At 43.9% G+C, this 21,519-nt stretch overlaps 1 protein-coding gene across 1 annotated transcript in view; it reads right to left on the bottom strand.

Moving 5' to 3' along the window:
* Positions 1-21,519, bottom strand: part of TICRR (TOPBP1 interacting checkpoint and replication regulator) — a 42,911-nt gene that overhangs the window by 1,748 nt on the left and 19,644 nt on the right. The window contains exons 13-21 of the mRNA XM_069560289.1: positions 21,121-21,214; positions 19,138-19,198; positions 16,341-16,487; positions 8,439-8,529; positions 7,327-7,388; positions 5,916-6,050; positions 4,681-4,838; positions 814-2,950; positions 575-700 (exon numbers count right to left, since the gene is read on the bottom strand). Of these exons, the coding sequence (XP_069416390.1) occupies positions 575-700; positions 814-2,950; positions 4,681-4,838; positions 5,916-6,050; positions 7,327-7,388; positions 8,439-8,529; positions 16,341-16,487; positions 19,138-19,198; positions 21,121-21,214 (3,011 nt within the window). The remainder of the gene's footprint in view (positions 1-574; positions 701-813; positions 2,951-4,680; positions 4,839-5,915; positions 6,051-7,326; positions 7,389-8,438; positions 8,530-16,340; positions 16,488-19,137; positions 19,199-21,120; positions 21,215-21,519) is intronic.

Genomic DNA, 21,519 nt, shown 5'->3' with positions numbered 1-21,519 from the left:
GTCTCAGGTTGTGGAGGTTTTGCTATTTCGCATGATTTGTATCATGGTCTTGAGGGAGGAGAACCATTGAAGACCCCCGCCTCCTGCACCCCCCTCAACAATTCTAGCTACGCGGTGCACTTAGCAGGTTCAATCCCATTCTTCCCAGGTGGGGTCGAGGGGAGTCCTCGAGTCTGAAGGGGGATTATAATAGCCAGTCCTTTTTCAGACCAAATGGACAGAAACCCAGGGGTGTAACCTGAGGAGAAACGGCTGGCTGGCTCGACACACAGCCACTTGGGCTGCTCGCCCCTCTGACCCCAGGGACCCAGACGAGCAGAAAGTGGTTGTGCGCCCACTTCTGTCGCTGTCTTCAAGAAGCTAAAGGAATCTGGTAGGATTTTGACGGTTTGTTTTTTTGGTGGTGGTGGTTTCAAAGCACGTAAGTTCTAAAGTGGTACTTCTCTGGGAGCCCATGACAACGCGGGGGGTAAAACCACCCTAACCCTATGACCCCTCCGCGATTCAACTGCCTGAAAACCCCGGAGGTAACTTGAGATCGAGCTAACCAAAGGACAGATCTCCAACAAATTACCTCTGGCGTCTTTACGCTGAGAGGAGGGTGTCTTCCCCTGGAACAGCAGTGGAGAGTGGGTCAGCGCCTGCAGCCCGCTGGCAGAGAGGCAGCTCCGCATAGCACAGCCGGGAGGCGGGGTGGCACCTGGAGCGATAGCACGGTCAGTGCAGCCCACGGCCCCGACAAGGAAGCCCGAGCCTTCCCGCCGCGTCCCCTTGGTGCCGCCATGCCCACACAGCTCGACACAGCAAACTCACCTGGGACGGACGCCTCGTCGTCTGCCGCAGAGGGCAACTGGCGAATGCTTGTGCCTGGAGACCGCTCTTCCGAGTCTCCCTGCAGGTCGCAGGCCCTCTTCACTTGTCGTTCAGCCTCCTCCTTAGCAGAGAGGCATCTCTTCCTAGACCCCAACCCAAACTGTCCCCAGGAGGCCTCCTCAGCCTTGGGCGCGCTGTCCCTGGGAGGCGACTGGTCTGGCAGCTGACACACGCCCTCTAGCTCAAAATCCCCCAGGATGGGGGGTCTGCCGATGCCAAGTTCCAGGCCTCGCTCCTTGCCCTCTGACTCCAGTGGTGACAGTCGCCCGGGAAGGTCGGCACTGACCTCGCTCCTCCCAGCAGAGGGGCCGAGGCTGCAGTCCACCGCCCTCTTTCTGCGGGGCCAGTCTTTAATTGTGTCAGGAGTCGTCTTCCCACTGTGCTTGGGGGATGGGGTCCAAGGAACCCCAACCTCTGTCTGGAACGGAGAGGGGGTACCGCAGGGGCAGCGGGTGGGGGTGCATGACTGGCAGATATAGGTCTGTCCCCCACTCTTGCCTGGGGTGCTGTGCGAGGGACGAAGGCAGGGGGCCGACAGGCAGGTGGCTTCGGGTTTGCCTGAGGACTTGCTGGCCTTGGGCACACTGGGACCCAGGAGGGAGCTCTCCTCCCTTGGTGGGGGCTCGGCTTCTGACAAAGAGCTGGAGTCTATCTTTTTAATTCGAAGCTTGGGGAGGCCAGAAGCTTGCATCTCCAGCTCAACCTCATAGGCCTGCGAGCTGGCAGGGGCTCTACAGGGCCAGGTTGAAGCCTGCTGGTCCTCTAGCTGCGTGGCCGCCTGGCGCTGCTTTGTGTCTGCCATGCAGTGCAGGTCGTAGGGGGGCATCAGGGGAGAGCGGGACTCAGAGGAAGGAGAGGTGGGAGGAATCCCGGGGTCACACGGAGACGGCTTCTCACATGTACCCGTCCTTAACCCCTCATCTTCGTCCAGGGGTGAAATGCTGCTTTTTAAGTTATCATGGCCATGGTGCTCAGCTTCATCCAGGAGAGTGAGACAGTCCGAGTCTGTTGCAATAAGCAAGGGAGAGGATGTATGCCAGTCACTCCCAAAGCCAGTTCCAGGGTAAGGTGGAAGTTCAGGCGAAGCTGGAGAAGAGAGGGTCGCTGCCTTCTGGTTCTTTCCAGCATCTGTGATGGCAGCTGGGTTGTCAGTTATGGCAACCCTCAGAGCAGCCAAGCTGTCAGGCTGGCCCTCCAGGAAGTCTCGTTCTGTTCCCGAGGTCTTTTTATGCCGTTTCCCATGTTTGGAAGGGGGCGGAGGGGGCCAGAGGTCAGACGGAGCTACCTGTGAGGCACTGGGGGGTGTCAAGGGAGCAGAACAGGAGGGAGGTGTGGTGATGCTGGGTGATTTCTGGACCTCTTGCCAGCCCACTTGTCCAGACGAAGGAGATGCCATGGGAAATTCCCCAAGTGAACTCTTTTTGGAAATACCACGTGAAGGAGAGGTAATAGCTTTTTTTGGAAAAGTCAGAGCTGCGTTCCCTGGTCTCTCTGGGGTTTTGACAGCTTTGTTACTGCAAGGCTGCGGCAGCTTCTCTGCCTGGGGTGCTCCAGAGCCTCGGGGGAGCTGGTGTTTCTGACTTGGAGATGTGCCCTCGGAAGCAGCTTGTCTCTGGAGCCCCAAGGCTGCTGTCCTGGGAGGTGCTTGAGCAGAGGATCTGCTAGGGGTCAGACAGACACTCCTGGTCTGGGCAGTTGATGAAACCAGGGCTGCTGGACAGGAGGTGCTTTCCAGACTGGAGTCCGCCAAGCGTGGCCAAGAAGAATTCTGCAAAAATCTGGGGGGCTGGCCACCTTGTCTCTGGGGAGTTCTCGGTACCTTTTCAAGAGGAGAGGCACCTTCTGCCAGGGAGTGTCCTTTCCGAGGGGTGACTTTTGGTTGCGATGGTGAATCCCAGCCATGTGGAGAGAAGTCTTTCGAGAATTCCTTAAAAATGACCTGTTTGGCAGGGGTCATTTCCGCAGGGGATTTCTGCAGCCTTTCCGGGGTGCGCAGTGGAGTCTGTGGTGTCCGAGGGACCTTTCTTGGTGTGGCTTTATAAGAACTTGGAGACTTCCAGTAACTCTTCTCAGGCGTCTGTAAAGAAAGATGCTTATTTCAGTGCTTTGAACATCATAACCCATAGTCTCGGAAATGTTTTAATGATCTCTAAGAAGATTAAAAACTCCAGTGGGAGGTTTCTTATCAGCCAAAGGAATGATAAGTTGGATTTCATACAGTGACATGTTTCCAGTTCCAAAACATGACCCAGATTTTACTTGTCAACTTTTTCTAGCACTAAGCACTATATCCAAGCTTCATTTCTTCTAAGACAAATTGTTTTAATAATTTGCACACTACAGTGAAAATATGCTTTGCCTCTGTATCACTGCACTCACTACTCACAGCTGTCTTTTCCTCTAAAGAGAAAACTATTTCTGATCTTTGCCTGAAGTAACCTTTACGAGCCACGTCACCTGCTATTCACCTGCCTTCAATATGTGCTTTTAAGTGCCTGATGTGCGTCAGGTAAAATGTGTGCGGAAGGCCGGGGTGGGCAGGAGGAGGAGGTGAAACATGGACCCTATGGATACACAGCAACAAAGACAACATCTCAGAGAGGAACCTTCCCAACAAAACAACTTCCCTTCTTGCAAAAACTGCAGTTAATCTTATTATCTCAAGAGTCCTGGTCCAGTTGGCATTTCATGTGGCATATAGACAGATGAGGGGAAGAGTCTCTGGAGGAGGAAACGGCAACCCACTCCAGTATTCTCTGGAGAATTTCATGGACAGAGGAGCCTGGTGGGCTACAGTCAATAGGGTCGCAAAGAGACATGACTCAAGCAACTTAGCACATAGACGGATGATAATACACTCGGGCTGATGTAATGATGGGGCGTGCATGGGACACTTGGGAGCACAGAAGGGTTGGCTGTCTAACCCAGCTGGGGCTTGGGGAGGCAACAGACAGTGAGTCAGGTCTTAAAAGAATGGGTGTCGGCAGGTGAAGACAAGGTGGACAGTGCGGGAGAGGGAACTTGAGGCACAGACAGCAGTGTAAGCAAAGGCACAAAAGTGAAAAACAGCAGCTACGTGCCTCCTAAGGCGGCCGGGAAGGTGGAGTGTGAAGCAGAGATGGGCGAGCAGGGATCAGATCATGGAGGTCCTTGCCTGTCCAGGGAGGAGACGGAACACGGTCCTATGGACCCTTCCCCACAGCTTCCTGTGTCTCCCCAATCCCCTAAGTGGTTTTGGGGCAAAGTCTGTAGATCTTCCAGCACAGTGAGGTAGTCAGAGGAGCACCCGAGGGGGTCACAGAGGTCCCGCCAACCTCTGGGGGTGGGACGGATTTGAGAGGGAAGAGGCTACGGAAGTGTTGCAGGCAGAAGTGAACTGGGGTAGGAACTGAAGGGGTGGAAAGGAGGGAATGGGTATCAGATAGGCTCCCAATAAAATGGGCAGGACCGATGGCTTAGCCAGGCCTGAGGAGAGGGAGTCCAGGATGACTTCCAGGTTTCTAACATGGGTGACTGGATCGAGTGGGCAATCAATGGAACAGGTGAGAATGCTGCTGCACATTTCAGACAGACAGACCTAGTGTCCAATGTAAATGGAGATAACCCAAGAGGTAGATGAGATCTATCTGCTCAGTCCAGCTGCTACCTTAAGTCCCCATATACCCAATAATCATTCATCAAGTCAGCCTCAACCACCTCAAATCTCTATTATTACCGTCTCTTCCTTACTGGCCTCAGTGGCTTTCCTTGCCCAAGTCTACATGTTCCCCAAACTATACTATTTTAAACATCATAGTAATTTTATACCTGATAGGCTGTAGGTATTGCAGAACCCAGAGTGTTTCCTGAAGGCCTTTTAATCCGTGCTGAGCCCTTCTCTGAGGGACTGATCATCTCAGACATTGCTCCGAATAGAAGTCTCTTGGGAGACCGAATACTTTGGACTGGAGAATTTTCTCTTTGGTCTGCAAGTCAAAAACAGTGACAATATTTAATTCTTTCTCAATTCCTGCCTTCTCACCCCCCACCCAATACTCATAAAACAGCCAGTCTCTATAAGAAAGATGACAATTTGGGAGCAAATGGGGGGAAATGCCACCTAGTTATGCCAGCAGTGGTAACAAGTGCTGCTTTGTTGCATTGTGAGACTGCATCATCAAGCCCAGACCCTATGTGAGGAGGTGTGGGCAACTAATTTGAAAAGACAAGTATAAAAAGATACATCTGAGCTAAGTTCACAATGGATAGAAGAATGAAGGTCACACAGTACCTTCAACCTGGGGATACCTTCCCATGGTATCTGAATGCATGGAGGAAATTACAGGTCATTTCCTCTTGAATGAATGGAAGTACCTACAAGGACAGTGTGGACAGCCGGCCAGAGAAAGCCAAAGGGGTGACTCTGATCTGGTGGCCGCAGTCACCCGTTCATCTGGGCATCACTCTGAACCTCACCTACTTATGCTCTAAGTGCCCCGCATACAAACGAGTTCCACTCTGACAGCGCATTCATTAAGTCCAACTTGTTCGTAAGTCCAAAGTCAGCCGAGGTACCCAGCTAACACAATTGGCTATGTGGTACTGTATTATAATTGGTTTGTAATATTTTTCACACAAAAATTAAAATATTCTTAGCCTTGGAGTACAGTACCTTGCAAAGTACAGTACAACAGCTGGCAGCAAGCAACAACTACCAGCTACATCACCACTGTTTTTATGCTTGCTTCCAGACATCCTGGGCTTGAAATAAAGATACTGTACTATTACACCCTATACAGTACTATAAAGTACATACAATACAACCGCTTGTAGAAGATGCACGCACATGACAACATATACCAGACACGTGGACTTACATGATTGGACATTCTAACGCATGTTAGCATCTTTGAAAGCTCACAGTCTGAAGGTTCACACATAGGCAACTTACTGTACCTGGCCTGTTTCTCCAATATCAACTTTCATTCTTTTCCCAAGAAACTTCATTCTTTTCCCACCAAGTTTGTGTGAACCTCTGAAGACAGGCAGGCAGAATGTGTTACCTGACTTCACTTGCTGGAATGAGTGGACCCTTTGGATGCTTCGAGACTTTGGCTGAGACACAGAGTAGAAGGAAGCAGAGTTCGTCCTGCTGAACGCCAACTGCTTGATTCGAGGACTTCGTCTCAAACTCACCACTGTAAGACCAGAATCACAGTTAGTAACCAAGAAGAAATGCAAGCTCGGTGTTTCCCGTATGAAATGGGTAAGATCTATGGGACACCATGTACAAGAGCGGCTTCCCTGGTGCCTCAGTTGGTAAAGAATCCGCCTGCAATGCAGGAGACCTGGGTTCCAACCCTGGGTCGGGAAGATCCTCCTAGAGAAAGGAATAGCTACCCACTTCAGTATTCTTGCCTGAAGAATTCCATGGACAGAGAAGCCTGGTGGGCCACAGTCTGTGGGGTTGCAGAGAGTCGGACATGACTGAGCAACTAACACTTTCACGTACAAGATGGAAACTTGGTTTCCAACAAGCTCTTGGTTTGGAGATCCTTTAAGTGTGACAAAGCTAAGAGGGCTATCATATGTGGCCCCAGCAAAATTCCCCCCAAAAAACAAACAAACCGGACCCCTCCAGACTGTAATCTGCATAAGTATTATGAACTGCCACCTTGAAGCATTATGTAGAGTGATTAAAAAGGTTTGTAGAGTGTGGCTTTGATTAAAAAGTTTTAAATCACGGTTTTCATACTTATGTTACATATATTTGTACAGAAACAACACCTGTAAGAGTATTATTAAAGCTAAACGTATTTCTGATTTGTGGGATTACCAAGGGTTAATTTTTTGGCTTCTCTATATTTTCTAATTTTTCTAGAATAAACTACTTGATTTAAAAAAAATATATTTTTGGAAACCCCTCCTTCCTGTATACTTTAAAAATAAACCACAGGTTGGTTTGTTTTTAAATGTTTGGCTGAGCTGGGTCTTTGCTGCTTCACGTGCTTTTCTCCAGTTGCAGCACGCGGGGGCCACTCTCTAGTTGCGCTGCACAGGCTTCTCTTGTGGTTCCCGGGCTCTGGAGCACAGGCTCATAGTTGTGGCATGTGGCTTAGCTGCTCCGCAGCATGTGGGATCTTCCCCATCAGGCATAGAACCCATGTCTCCTGCGGTAAACATTCTTTACCACTGAGCCACCAGGGAAGCCCCATAGTACCTTATATTAACGTAGTTGTTTAGCGTTCACTCTGAATCCCATTTCTATTATGTAAAAATATTTCTTCTCCAGAAACTCTCAGTACACTCTGTGTAACAGATCATTCACCAGTTAACATGTACTGATACACACTGTGGGCCCAGAGCTGTCATAATGGATATGCTGAGCAAGAATACAGGCCCAGAAAAGTTTTCATGGAAAGTAGAGAAAACACAAAAGCCCAGAACCCCAAAACAAACAAAAGTAGGTAATACCATCTTCTCCTTTCTCTGGGGACTCTTCAACGACATCAATATCAGGACCAGGATCAGAGGACCTTGAGGAACAGCAGGTACAAGGACTATTCAGCATCACTCATAAATAATGCACATCACAGACCTACAGGTTCTCACCTCACAAGGTAACAAAGACCACAAATGGTCTTGATGACATCACTGTAGGCAGGCACTCTCAGACATTACTGTCAAGAGTGAAAGGGTAAGAACTTTTTTTTTGAAAGCAGTTTGACAAAGTTAAATTTGTATACCATTTGATCCACAAATTTCACTTCTTACAATTTATCCTGTAGATAAATGAGAACAAGTGTGTAAAATCCACACACAAATAACGTCCAGATGTAGCCTTGACAAGGAGGAGTAGATGTACTTCTTGCCATTCATCCTCTCATGTACAGTTAAGAACCCTGGGTGTGTTATATACAGAGCAAGCAGAAGGCTCTCAAAGGTGGAGAGAAGACTTACGACCTCAGGACCTGAAGAGACACAGGGCAGTGAGCTCTGGGAACTCCCTGTTGTGCTTCATAGATCCTGGATCAGGTGCTCAACAAGCTGACAACCCCAGTACACCAAGAGGTGCAGACAAAACTGCCCTGAGCAAAGTTAGTTCTCTTTAGACAAAGAACCAGGAAAGGGGCAGCCAAGTAAGACAGAAACATTCAGCAAGAGCTGCCCTACTCCAACCAATTGCCATGGAAACCTGTGGCCTCACCACACGCCTAAACAGGCCCAGCTGGGATCATCCCAGGCCTGGCAGCGAGACTCCCTCCTTCCCCAGGTCAACACATGAACAGATTATAGAATGAGGCAATATCCATTCAATAGAATACTACTCAGCAATAAAATGGAACGAACTATTGATATATACAACAACACAGATAAATCTCAAAATAACTGTGCCAAATGAAAGAGGCTGGACACCAGAGTGCATTCTGTATGGTTCTCCAGCCCTCAGAATTTTCAGAATGCTCTTTGGTGACAGGCAACACGGTTGAGACCGGGTCACAAATGTCATGAGAAGGTATGCATGGCCCATAAGATCAGGAGGGCTGTGTGGGAGCATGAAGAAGCTAGACAAGGATGTTGCTCACCTGCCCTTGATCTGCCTATGAAGCAGCCTTCCGGAGATTTGCTTGTGTACTGGCGTCTCGGCCACACTCTTGGTCAGCAGCTTGCGATAACCTAAAATGTAAACAGGATAAATTTCACATAATCTTATCAAGCAGGAACAGCAAGGCAATGGAAGCAATTTGAACTTAAATACGGTTTAACATTTAGCCAGAGTGACTCTTAATGGTCTCGTGGACCAAGGTCTAATCATAAGATTTGACTTAACATAACTACAGTTTATCAGCACTATTAGAGTTTAACAATAAATAATCCAATATAAAATATAATGAAAATTTAAAATAATGATCCTGAAAAAAAAGTTCTTACTTATTAGGGCTAATACTTCTGTCCACCTAGTTGGTGGTTCTTTTATTTATGATTAAATTATTGCATTTATGATTAAATAAGGCATGTGAAAATGCTGATCTGTCATACAATGTTAAGATATTTAATACAAAGATAAATCTAATTTATGCTCTGGCATAAATTTTCTTAATAGCGTAGGGCAGACAAGTTACTCATGGGAGGAATGGTTTTAAGTGAGACAAAAATGACTAGGAAGAGGACTAATGTCAGCAAGAATGGGGGGTAAGGACCTCTGAGAAAACTCCCCCATAAAAGAAATGAGAACACTGACCAAAAGTGAACATCAACTTCTCCAGAACTCTGGAAATTAACCAGTTTGGAGTAATCCAAGGAGTAGTTATTCAACAAAAACAGCTGTATCTCATTAAGAATAGCAAGCCCTGCACAACTTTAACTTCTCTGGCCCCGACCTCCTCTCCCTGGCCCCACAGCAGCCTTGAGAACCAACAGCCCAGCGGCCCCTGGATGAACAAATGGTGTCTAAGCTCCTCTACAGCCCTATTCCCAGATAACGGTCTATTTGGCCTATTTGGTGGTTCCCTGGAAAATCCCACTCACTTGGCCTGTCTCTATCTGACCTGACTCAGAATTCGTCCAATGCAAACAACTTTTTCCCGGGGAGCCATTTACTACAAACAATCCGCAGCAACTGTAAACATCAGCTGCCTGAGGCGGTGATAACTCTTGGGGCAGACAAGATAACCCAAAGTCTGGATGTGAAAACTGGGGCATGAGACCTCCACAAGGGCCGCTGCTAACTTCTGACACACTCCCGGGAACCTGCAAGTCCACGTGTGGTAGGGCTGTGTGCACGCTCCGGGAACCTGCAAGTCCACGTGTGGGAGGGCTGTGTGCACGCCCAGGATGGACCCAAGAAAGCCCTTGCAAGTGTGCTCAGTCGTGTCCAACTCCCTGTGACCCCATGAACTGCAGCCCTCAGGCTCCCCTGTCCATGGAATTCACCAGGCAAGAATACTGGAGTAGGTTACATTTCCTCTTGGCTGTCACCTTTGGCTGACCCCAAGGCTCTAGAAAACAGAAAGAGTTGTAAAATGTCTGGCTAAGTATTGAAGACGTGAGCCAATGCACACATAGGGCCCCTCAGCAAAAGCTGGGAAACTTACTAGTTCCAGGCATGGCAGGAAATCTCTGTCCAACCCTTAGCTGACCACTAAGCTAACCAGCAGAGATTTTAGTGGCTACACATGACAGAATACAGACTTGAAAGAACTAGTTCAGTAAACAAACAAAAGCAGTTAAGAGTAAAAACAAACTCTGCCCTGGAGCCGTGGCACTCTGATTGTCAGAGCTGACTCAATATTTAACATGTCCAGTTGTCAACAAAAAATATGAGACAAGAAATAAAGTATGGCCCATAAACACGGGCGGGGTGGGGGAACCCATTCAACAGAAAGCGTTCCTGAAGAAGTTCAGACATGGATTCATTAGCACAAGACTTTAAATCAGCTATCTGCAATATGTTCAAAGAACTAAAAAAGAAAAAATAATATCTAAAGAACTAAAGGAATGTACGAGCCTGATGACTTGCCAAGTACAGAATATCAATAAAGAGAGATGTCGTTAAAAAGAACCAAGTAGAAATTCTAAAATCGAAAAGTACACTACCTAAAATAAAAAACTCATTAGAGGGGCCTAGAAGTTGATATGAGGTGGCAAAAGAAAGAATCAAAGTTGAAGACAGGTAATTGAGATTATCCAATCTGAGGGACAGAAAGAAAAACAAACAGTCTTAGACACCCATGGGACACAATCAAGCATAATAACATAAGACATAGTGGGAGTTCCAGAGAAAGAGGTGGAAAACTTTGAAGAAATACTAGTTGAAAACTTCTGATGTCTGATGAAAGACATTCCATAGCCAAGTAGCTGAATAAACCTAAGTAGGATAAAGACAGAGATCCGCACCAGACAAATCACAATCAAATCGTCAGAAGTCAAAGGGGAAGAGAGACTCTTGAAAGAATCAAGAAAGCAGTGATCTGTCATGTACAAGCAGTCCTCGATAAGATTAACAGCCCATTTCTCCTCAGAAACACAGAATGACAAAAATGCGGGGTGATAAAAGGCACAGGGATGAAAGAAAAAGATTTAATCAAGAATTCTATTATAACATCTTATAGAAAAAGCCGACTGAACTTTTTGGCCCACCCAACATACCCTGTAAGGGAATCCCTGATGGCTCAGCAGTAAAGAATCTGCCTGCAAAGCAGGAAATGGGGATTTGATATCTGGATCAGGAAGATCCCCTGGAGAAGGAAATGGCAACCCACTTAAGTATTCTTGCATGGAGAATCCCATGGACAGAGGAGCCTGGAGGGCTACTGTCCATGGGTTCCAAGAGTCAGACACGACTTAGGGACTAAACCACCACCACCAATAAATCCTGTAAACTATTACTCAAACATGAAGGAGAAATGAGCACATCCTCCCCACCCTCAAAGATACACCCAAAAAGCAACACCGAGAGAATCTGACACTGGCAGACCAGCCCTGAAAGTAATACCCATACTACAGGGAGACCTTTAGGTGGAAAGGGAGGGGCGAGAGTAACATGAGTCCACACGAAGAATTAAAGGCACTGGTAAAGGCAATCATACAAATAAATGCCAACAACAGAATAAAAGTATTGTTATTTCTGTATCTTTCTCCTTTGAGTTTAAAGATAAAGCAAGGATTATAAATGTGCTGATGGGCATACAATGTATCAAGATGTAACTGGTATGACAAGACAGCACACAGAAGGGGGTAGAAAATAGTTATACAGAGGAGCAAAGTTTTTGTTGCACTCCTGAAATTAAGTTGATATTAACCTCCACTGGATAAATTAAGAAATTAATTGCAACCCCCATGGAAAGAAATATCATACAAAACAGTGAAGTAGGAAGCTCTAGGGTTTGGTCCCTCCCCTAAAACAACCAGTAAACTAGAAAAAAATGATCAAAGTAAACTGTTTTGGAATTTCTAGAACCTAACTGGCACTAATGGCAACCAGGCAAGAGCCTAATGAAGGGAGACCCTGACATTTAGTGGGGATGATGTGCCCGGAACAGCCACCAGCCCTCTTTCCTCAGCCCTGCTGCAGCTGTTGGGGGAGTGGCCCACGTCCTAGGAGCAGCTGGCAGGTGGCAGAGCAGACAGTGGGGACCCTGTCTTCTAACTCTGGGTTATAAGGTTCAGTTAGCATGCTTAGAGAGTGGAGCTCTGTGGGGCCGGAGCAGACATCTGCCCTGATTTCTGCCCTGGGGTGCCAGCAGCTTTCCTCCACTGCATCCAACAGGTGACTTAAAAGGACAGGAACACCTTTTTGTTTGTCCCTTTTTGGAGCCAGACATGTAAGGAAATCTTTCTCAGGTTACCAGCTAATCACAGAAACAACACAACAGAAACTTCAGGGACCACACAAGAGGGAATGCACGCTTTGTAAAAAGAGCTGGGAAAAGGCACAAATGGACAGGGTCTCAATAAGCAAAGATCAGTGATTTCACAGGAGTGGGAGAATCTTATCTCCAGAGTCAACAGACTATAATATTCAGAATACCTAACTCTCAACAAAGAATTACAAAGCATACAAAGAAACAGGAAAGTGTGTCAAGGAAGAAAAGAATTTGACAGAAAGTACCCTTGAGAAATCCCAGATATTGGAATCACTGGTTAAAAATGTTACATGAGCTCAAGGAAAAAAAATGAACACAGAACTGGAAGAAATAAGGAAAACAATGGATAAACACAGTGAGAATATCAATAACGTAACAGAAATTATAAAAAGGAACCAAACAGAAACTTCAGAGCTGAAAAGTATAATAACTGGAAAAGTTCACTAGAGGGGTTCACCCTCAGATTTGAGCAGGCAGAAGAATCAATAAACTTGAAGCTAAAGACAACCAAAATCCTCCAATCTGAGCAGAATGAAAAAAAGGATTAGATGGCTTCATTGATGAATTCTACCTAACATTAAAACAAGAATTAACACCCTAACACCTAAGCCGGAGAAGGCAATGGCACCCCGCTCCAGTACTCTTGCCTGGAAAATCCCATGGACGGAGGAGCCTGGTAGGTTGCAGTCCATGGGGTCGCTGAGAGTTGGACACAACTCAGTGACTTCACTTTCACTTTTCACTTTCCTGCATTGAAGAAGGAAATGGCAACCCACTCCAGTGTTTTTGCCTGGAGAATCCCAGGGACGGGGAGCCTGGGGGGCTGCGGTCTATGGGGTCGCACAGAGTCGGACACGACTGAAGAGACTTAGAAGCAGCAGCAGCAGCAGCAGCAACACCTAAGCAATTCAAAAAGCACCTAAGACAACTCAAGGAGGAAAGAACAGTCTTTTCAACGCATGAGGCTGGTACAGCTGGATAACCACAGGCAGAAGAATGACACTGTGCTCACCTCACACAATACATAAAAACTAACTGGAAATGAGTCAAAGACCTAATTTAAGATTTTAAGCCATAAAACTTGGGTTGAATAATGGATTTTTAGACATGCCACCGAAAGCACAAATAACAACAAAAATATGTTAGTTAAACTGGATAGCAGCAAGATTAAAAATACTTTATATATCAAGGACACTATCAAGAATACAAAAAGCAAACCCAACAAATTGGGGTAAAAATATTTGCAAATCACATCTGATAAGAGATTAGTATCTAGACTATTATATAAAGAACTCTTACAACTCATAGTAAAAAGACACACAATCCAATTTCAGTTCTGTTCAGTCGCTCAGTCTCATCTGACGCTTTGTGAACTCAGACTGCAGCACGCCAGGCTTCCCTACCCATCACCAACTCCGAGAGTTTGCTCAAACTCACGTCCATTGAGTCGGTGATGCCATCCAACCATTTCATCTTCTGTGGTCTCCCCTTCTCCTCCCACCTTCAATCTTTCCCAGCATCAGGGGCTTTTTCAATGAGTCAGTTCTTCGCATCAGGTGGCCAAAGTATTGGAGTTTCAGCATCAGCATCAGTCCTTCCAATGAATATTCAGGACTGATTTCCTTTAGGGTAGACTGGTTGGATCTCCTTGCAGTCCAAGGGACTCTCAAGAGTCTTCTCCAATACCACAGTTCAAAAGTATCAATTCTTCAGTGCTCAGCTTTCTTTATACTCCAACTCTCACATCCCATATATGACTACTGGAAAAAACACAGCTTTGACTAGATGGACCTTTGTTGGCAAAGTAATGCCTCTGCTTTTTAATATGCTGTCTAGGTTGGTCATAGCTTTTCTTCCAAGGAGCAAGTGCATCTTTTAATTTCAGGGCTGCAGTCACCATCTGCAGTGATTTTGGAGGCCAAAAGATAGTCTCACTGTTTCCATTGTTTCCCCATCTATTTGCCATCAAGTGATGAGACTGGATGCCACGATCTTAGTTTTCTGAATGTTGAGTTTTAACTCCCCAGGTTGGTAGGTGCCCAGTATGCTACTGGAGATCAGTGGAGAAATAACTCCAGAAAGAATGAAGAGACGAAGCCAAAGCAAGAACAACACCCAGTTGTGGATGTGACTGGTGATGGAAGTAAAGTGTGATGCTGTAAACAGCAATATTGCATAGGAACCTGGAATATTAGGTCCATGAATCAAAGCAAACTGGAAGTGGTCAAACAGGAGACAGCAAGAGTGAACATCGACATTTTAGGGATCAGTGAATTAAAATGGACTAGAATGGGTGAATTTAACTCAGATGACCATTTTATGTACTACTGTGGGCAAGAATCCCTTAGAAGAAATGGAGTAGCCATCATAGACAACAAAAGAGTCTGAAATGTTGTACTTGGATGCAATCTCAAAAATGACAGAATGATCTCTGTTTGTTTCCAAGGCAAACCATTCAATATCACAATAATCCAAGTCTATGCCCCAACCTGGAGAAGGCAATGGCAACCCACTCCGGTACTCTCACCTGGAAAATCCCATGGACAGAGGAGCCTGGTAGGCTGCAGTCCATGGGATCGCTAAGAGTCAGACATGACTGAGCGACTTCACTTTCACTTTTCCTTTCATGAGTTGGAGAAGGAAATAGCAATCCACTCCAGTGTTCTTGCCCGGAGAATCCCAGGGACGGGGGAGCCTGGTGGGCTGCCATCTAAGGGGTCGCACAGAGTCAGACACGACTGAAGCGACTTAGCAGCAGCAGCAGCATGCCCCAACCAGTAATGCTGAAGAAGCTGAAGTTGAACAGTTCTATGAAGACCTTCAAGACCTCCTGAACTAACACTCAAAAAAGATGTCCTTTTCATTATAGAGGACTGGAAAGCAACCCAATTTAAAAATGGGCAAAGATTCTCCAAAGAAGCTATACGGGGACTTCCCTGGCCGCCCATTGGTTAAGAATCTGTGTTGTCACTGCACTAGGTGCAGGTTTGATCCCTGGTCAGGAGACGAAGATCCTGCATGCTGTGCAGTGGTGAGACCAAAAAAAAAAATAGAGGCTATGCAAGTAGCCAGCGAGCACAAGAAAAGAAGGTTAATAACATTAGTCATCAAGGGAATGCAATTCATAATCACAGTTACACACCACTTTACACCCACTGGATGAGTAGAATCAAAAAGGGACAATGGGTGGCAGTGGTAAGGATGTAGAGAAATCAAAACCCTCACACGTTGTTAGTGGGAATATAGCCACTTTGGAAAACAGTCTGCTAATTGCTCAGAAGTTAAACAGAGCTATCATGTGGCCCAGCAAATTTTATTTCTAGGCATATGCCTGAGAATTAACAACATGTCTACACAAAATCTTGTCCATGAATGTTTAGAGTAGCATCACTCACAATAGCTAAAGGTAGAAACAACTTAAATGACCACCAACTGATAAATGGATGGGTAAAATGGAGCTTATCCATACAATGGTATATTATTGCCAACAGACAGAAATGAAATACTGAGACACACTACACCATGTATAAACCTTGGAAACATTATGCAAAAGTAAAAGAAGCCAGTTACAAAGACCATATGATTCCTCTTATAATACCCATAAGAAATCTATAAAAATACAAAGCAGACTGGTGGTTGCCTACAGCTGGAAGGACTGGGAGAAATGGAGAGTGACTAGTTAGTAACGGGTTCAGGGTTTCTTTCAGGAATGATGAAAATGTTCTGGAATGTGTCATGATGTTCACAACTCTGGGAACATACTGAAAACCACTAAATGTTGATTTTATGATACATGAATTACCTCAATTACAACAAACAAGCAACAACAAAAATAAACACACCGCAAGATTAGAAAACAGCTAGACACCATCTTTCATTTCTGTTTAACTGGTTTTATAAAACAGGTATTTGTCTGTTGTCTTTCTGAAGGGAGGAATGAGAAAAATACCAGGATTAATTCTTCATCTAAGCTTGGAGGAAGAGAGATCCCAAGTGGAAAATTAACTGACGGTAACCACAGAGGAGAGGAAAACATGAGATTAATGAGCTCCTGCAACGCAGAGCCTGGAGACTGGCTTGAGATCGAGAACCCCTTCTCTTGGTTGCCCTGCAGCACGGTACCTTTGGTCCTCTTCAAGTCGTCATATTTATACTCCAGACCTTCCACAGCTGACACCGAATGGCTTCTGGGCAACCCCTTCTTTACAGATCTCTTTGAAGGAGAAATCATTTCCTGGTTGAAGAGATTTCTTCGAACTTTGGTTACTTCTGAAAGCATTAAAAAAAGAAAAAGTCAAACATTATCATTAATAAATGCCACATATGAGAAAAGAAAGATATCCAAAACAGAGAATCTGCTTGAGGAAACTATTTTACAGACTGACTGCTATTATATATTTACATTTAGTAACAGGATTTCCTTAAATAGTACACTCACATGGTATATCAAAACTATTTACTCTTATAAATTTAATTTAAACCCAATCTTCTGGGAATACACGGAAGGCCGACATCACTTAAATTAGAAAAGATTTCATTTTTCTTCTTTTGAGTATTTTACTAGTTTGCTGGGTAACAGTAGCCCCACCCTATTCACGGTTTCACTTTCCAAGTTTCTAGTTATCCACAGCCAATTATGGTCTGAAAATATCAAATGAATAATCCTAGAAATAAACAATTCATAAGGATTAAAGTTGTGTGCCTTTCTGAATAGCATGATAAAATCTCATGCCATTCTGCTCTGTCCCACAGAAAACATAAATCATTCCAATAGTCACTTAGCAGCCATCTGGGTTATCAGATCAACTATCGCAATATATAGGAGTGCTGTATTCAAGTAACCCTTATTTTACCCAAATATCTCTTGAGCCCCAAAGAACAAAGTAGTGATGCTGGCAATTGGGATATGCCGAAAAGAAGTTGCAAAGTGCTTTCTTTAAATGAAAAGTTTCTCTACTTAAGGAAAGAAAAAAAAATTATATGCTGAGGTTGCTACGATTTATGATTAAGAATGAATCATCTGCGAAATGGTGAAGGAAAAATTCATGCTAGTTTTGCTGTCACATCTCAAACTGCAAAAATTATGCATGAAAGTGTTTAGTTAGGATCGAAGAGGCATTAAACCTGTACAAGATATTCTGAGAGCAAGAGACCAAATGCATGTTAACTTTTGTTATGACTGTTCTAGTTTATAAGATATTAATTCCTACCGTGGCTAATTTATAAGTTAAATTTTATCCTAGGCATGTATTATGTGCATGCTAAGTTGCTTCAGTTATGTCCAATTCTTTGTGACCCCATGGACTGTAGGGATTCTCCAGGCAAGAATACTAGAGTGGGTTGCCATGCCCTTCTCCAGGGGATCTCCCTGACCCAGGCATCGAACCTGGGTCTCCTGCATTGCAGGCAGATTCTTTACTGTCTGAGCCATCAGGGTGGACAAGGGGGAACTACTATATTTGAAATCCTCTTCCTAACTCCAGAGCATAAGAGTTGCAACCACCTAAACCCAAAGTTAGTAAAAAAAAAAAAAGCTTAAGAGTCAAGAAATACTTGACAAGGCGAGTAGGATGGCATCTTAAACTTAAGCAAGATGGCCTAGTGGGTTATACTCAAAAATTCACTCAGGGTAAAAAAAATTCTAAGATCAGGTTTCCCTGGTGGCTCAGCAGTAAAAAATCCACCTGCCAATGTAGGAGACACAGGTTTGATACCTGATCTGCAAAGATCCCACATGAGGTAGAGCAAATAAAACATTGTGCCACAACTATTGAGTCTGTGCTCTAGAGCCTGCCAGCCGCAACTACTGAAGCCCAAGTGCCCTCTAGAGCCCGTGCTCCGCAAGAGAAGCCACCGCAATGAGAAGCCTGCACACAGCAGCTAGACAGTAGACACTGCTCGCCACAACTAGAGGAAGCCCGTGCACAGCAACGAAGATGCAGCACAGCCAAAAATAAAATTATCTTAAAAAAAATTTCTAAGAGCAAGTCATTTAAATAAAAAAACAAACCAGGATTCAGACTGGAAGAAGCCTCTTTGTTTACCCATCAACAACATAAACATTAAGAATATCAATAATACACAAAGTTTCCAAAAAGTGTTTCTCTATCTCCATTATGAAAGCCTCTGTTATCTGCCTTAGGCTATTCTATGAAACTAATCTATGATCTGACTGCCAAATTTGATCTATTACTTTCTGTTTTTCCCAAGTTTTGGAAAAATATTGATAGAAAATTTCAAAAAGGAATACAACAAACAGAACCGTCACTAAAATTTATCAACTGTGGACATTCGTTTTCTCCCTCGTCCTCTCTCTCTATGTTTATCCAATTGCCCATCCCAAAACGCTGTGGGGTGACCTGCAGACATCACAACTCTGAAGCTTCCTGTGCTTCAGCAGGTATCTCCGAAGAACAAGGGCACACTATCTAACCCACCCTCTCTCATCACACAGCAACATCCTTCACAGCTTTTCTGCCCTAAATTTAAGATCTAAGCAGGGGTCACGTGGTACACGAATGCCACACCTGAACTCCTTTTATCTAAATCAGTTCTGATGCCTCTTTTCTTTTTGGGCTTTCATGTGAATGGCATTTTCAAATATATGTATATTTCAGCCAGTTATTTTACAAAATGCAGTATTTTGAGACCATGTGAACATTAGTCTCCTAGCACACAGACATGTTTCATTAGCTGATAATTATACCAAACTATGTATCACATATACTGCAACATGTAGTTGCAACATGCACCTACAAAGCTATATACTTATACATACTACAGAACTATATATACTACATGCAACTGCAAAACTATATACTATATACACTACGAAACTATATATACTACATGCAGCTGCTTAAATATATATAATCAAAGTAAACTTGTCATTGGCTATGACAAGGAAACCAAAGCATACCTTGTACTGTGTCTTTCACTGGGAGAGGAGGCTGCTGCTGAAGGATAGGGTGAGAATTCTCCTGAAAGATGAGAAAATCCAATAAGAAAACTTCAATAGGTACTCATTTAAAAGAACAGGAATTCCACAAAAAAAGCCCATTGATCCTTGCAATTTCACTTGTAGGAATCTGTAACAGAAACAGTTGTAAAATGGACAAAAACAGAGTCTGGGAATATACACAACAAACTGCCATCGGTGACTACTTCCGAAGAATGGATGGTGAAGTACTAACATTTAACTTCATATAATTTCTTTTTTTTTTTTAATGCATTTATTTTGTATTTTGGCCGCACGGCAGATGGGATCTTACCTGTCTGACCAGGGGTTGAACTTGCAGTCCCTGTGGTGGGAGTTTGGGGTCTGAATAACTGGACCACCAGGGAAGTCCCTAATTTCAATTTTGAAATAATGTTTCTGTATACCTCTTATAACTAAAATATAAGGGAAACCTCATTAGAGGATGGCTATACTCTGAGGAACGTCTCCATATAAAACTGCTATTTGAGGACTTCTCTGGCGGTCCAGTGGTTAAGACAACTCCTCGCCTCCACTGCAGGGGGCTTGGGCTCCATACCTGGTCAGGGAATTAACCAAGATCCCACATGCCATGTGGTGTTGCCAAAAAACAAAAAAAACTCTTGCTATTTATTTGCAGTAGAGGATTCAAGTACCCAAGATCAAATGGCATCTAAATGAGAGAATTGTTTTTAAAGATTTTCTTGCCTTTTTTCAAGTATGCCACTGTAATCACTGAAGAAGGAAAGTCATAGTAGAGCAAAAACTTAACAAATGATACTCTTTAACCAAAATCAAATCCTGATCACATAAACCTGGTCTTAAAGAAATACACTTTCTAGGCCAATCTGAAACAAAAGTTTTCAGAAAGACCTATCATATAGAATCTTCTGACAGACTTCACACTCTCCAAACAAAATCTAAGATTTGAATCTTATTCACTTATATGTATTAAGGTATACTAAGAAAGTGAACAGACTTCCTTGGTGGTAAAAAACCTGCCTGCCAAATGTAGGAGACGCCAGTTTAATCCCTGGGTCGGGAAGATCCCTTGGAGGAAAAAATGGCAACCCACTCCAGGATTCTTGCCGGGAAAATCCCACTGTCAGAGAAGCATGGAGGGCTATAGTCCATGGCATCACAATAAAGTCAGACATGAATTTTTAGCACCTAAACAACAACAAAGTGAACACCATTAACTCTTCAAAAGAAACCCCACTTCCTATTCTAAAGCACAGCTATAAATCTCAAACAAACCACTACTGTAATAACTAATGCTTCAAAGCTAGTTCTCCTAGAATTCTAACTCTCCTCATAATTCATGCAGTTCAAAAGTTTCAATGCATTCTTTGTCTCTCTCTTCTTAGACATTAATTCTATTCAGTAAATAGACTCCAGCTGGATTTCTTTTTTTTTTTTTTTGGTAACCAACAAGTCCTAAATTTACTGACACAGAAAAATAATTACCACCTGGCTTCACATGTTTTGTTTTTTTAACTTGTTATTGAAGTAACACATATTCACTGAAAAGTACTTTCTTGTACACAGAGTCCTAATATGATTGCATATTACTTTTTCAATGGCCTCTTTGCTTATGTTAGTTATCATTTCATGAGTTTTCTTAACTATGTTAAAGATTTCTAATTAACTTATCCCTAACTTTACTAGTGTTTTTTTTTCTCCCTTTAATATTACCTCACTTTTGGGAAAAATGATTAATCTTTAACAAATTTATATGTCTTTACTCCTTAGACCACGGTTGTGGACCACACATTCATAAAAATACCTAATTTTAGTTCTGTATCCACTAACATTCATTTCTTAAAAGTGAAGATACTGCCTTTCATTCTTATTTATTGCATCAATTCATGCCCAAAGGAACAACTCTGGCATAGCACCACTTTCTATCTCCTGGAAATGACTTACATTTTTGGTAGCTCTCTTGGCAACTTTGGGAATTTCAATTTGTCGCAGATTTTGTGAAACCTCTGTGATGCTTTTATGTCTGATTGCATTTCTCCTTTTAAAAATAGAAAGAAACAGTCAATATACACTCAATACAGGTGACAACTAGTTAGATTAGAATGGAACTAGAGTTTAAAATAAAACATCTAAATAAAAGTCAATTATCTTAAGGGTGGCCTGAACTTAACAGCAAAACAAGTCAACCCCCGATTTCTAAAAGTAACAACTACAAATTTAAGTAAAGAACAGTGAATAGCATCATGGAAAATAAAAAGCTAAAACCCTAAGCTTATCTCATGGAAGGCTCCTAGTTCTTGAAGACCTCATATGGACAGTCAAGAGAAGACTATGGCTACACAA

Source organism: Ovis canadensis, chromosome 18 (assembly GCF_042477335.2).
Source record: "Ovis canadensis isolate MfBH-ARS-UI-01 breed Bighorn chromosome 18, ARS-UI_OviCan_v2, whole genome shotgun sequence".
Lineage (NCBI taxonomy): Eukaryota > Metazoa > Chordata > Mammalia > Artiodactyla > Bovidae > Ovis > Ovis canadensis.
This window is presented reverse-complemented; position numbering and strand designations above follow the sequence as displayed.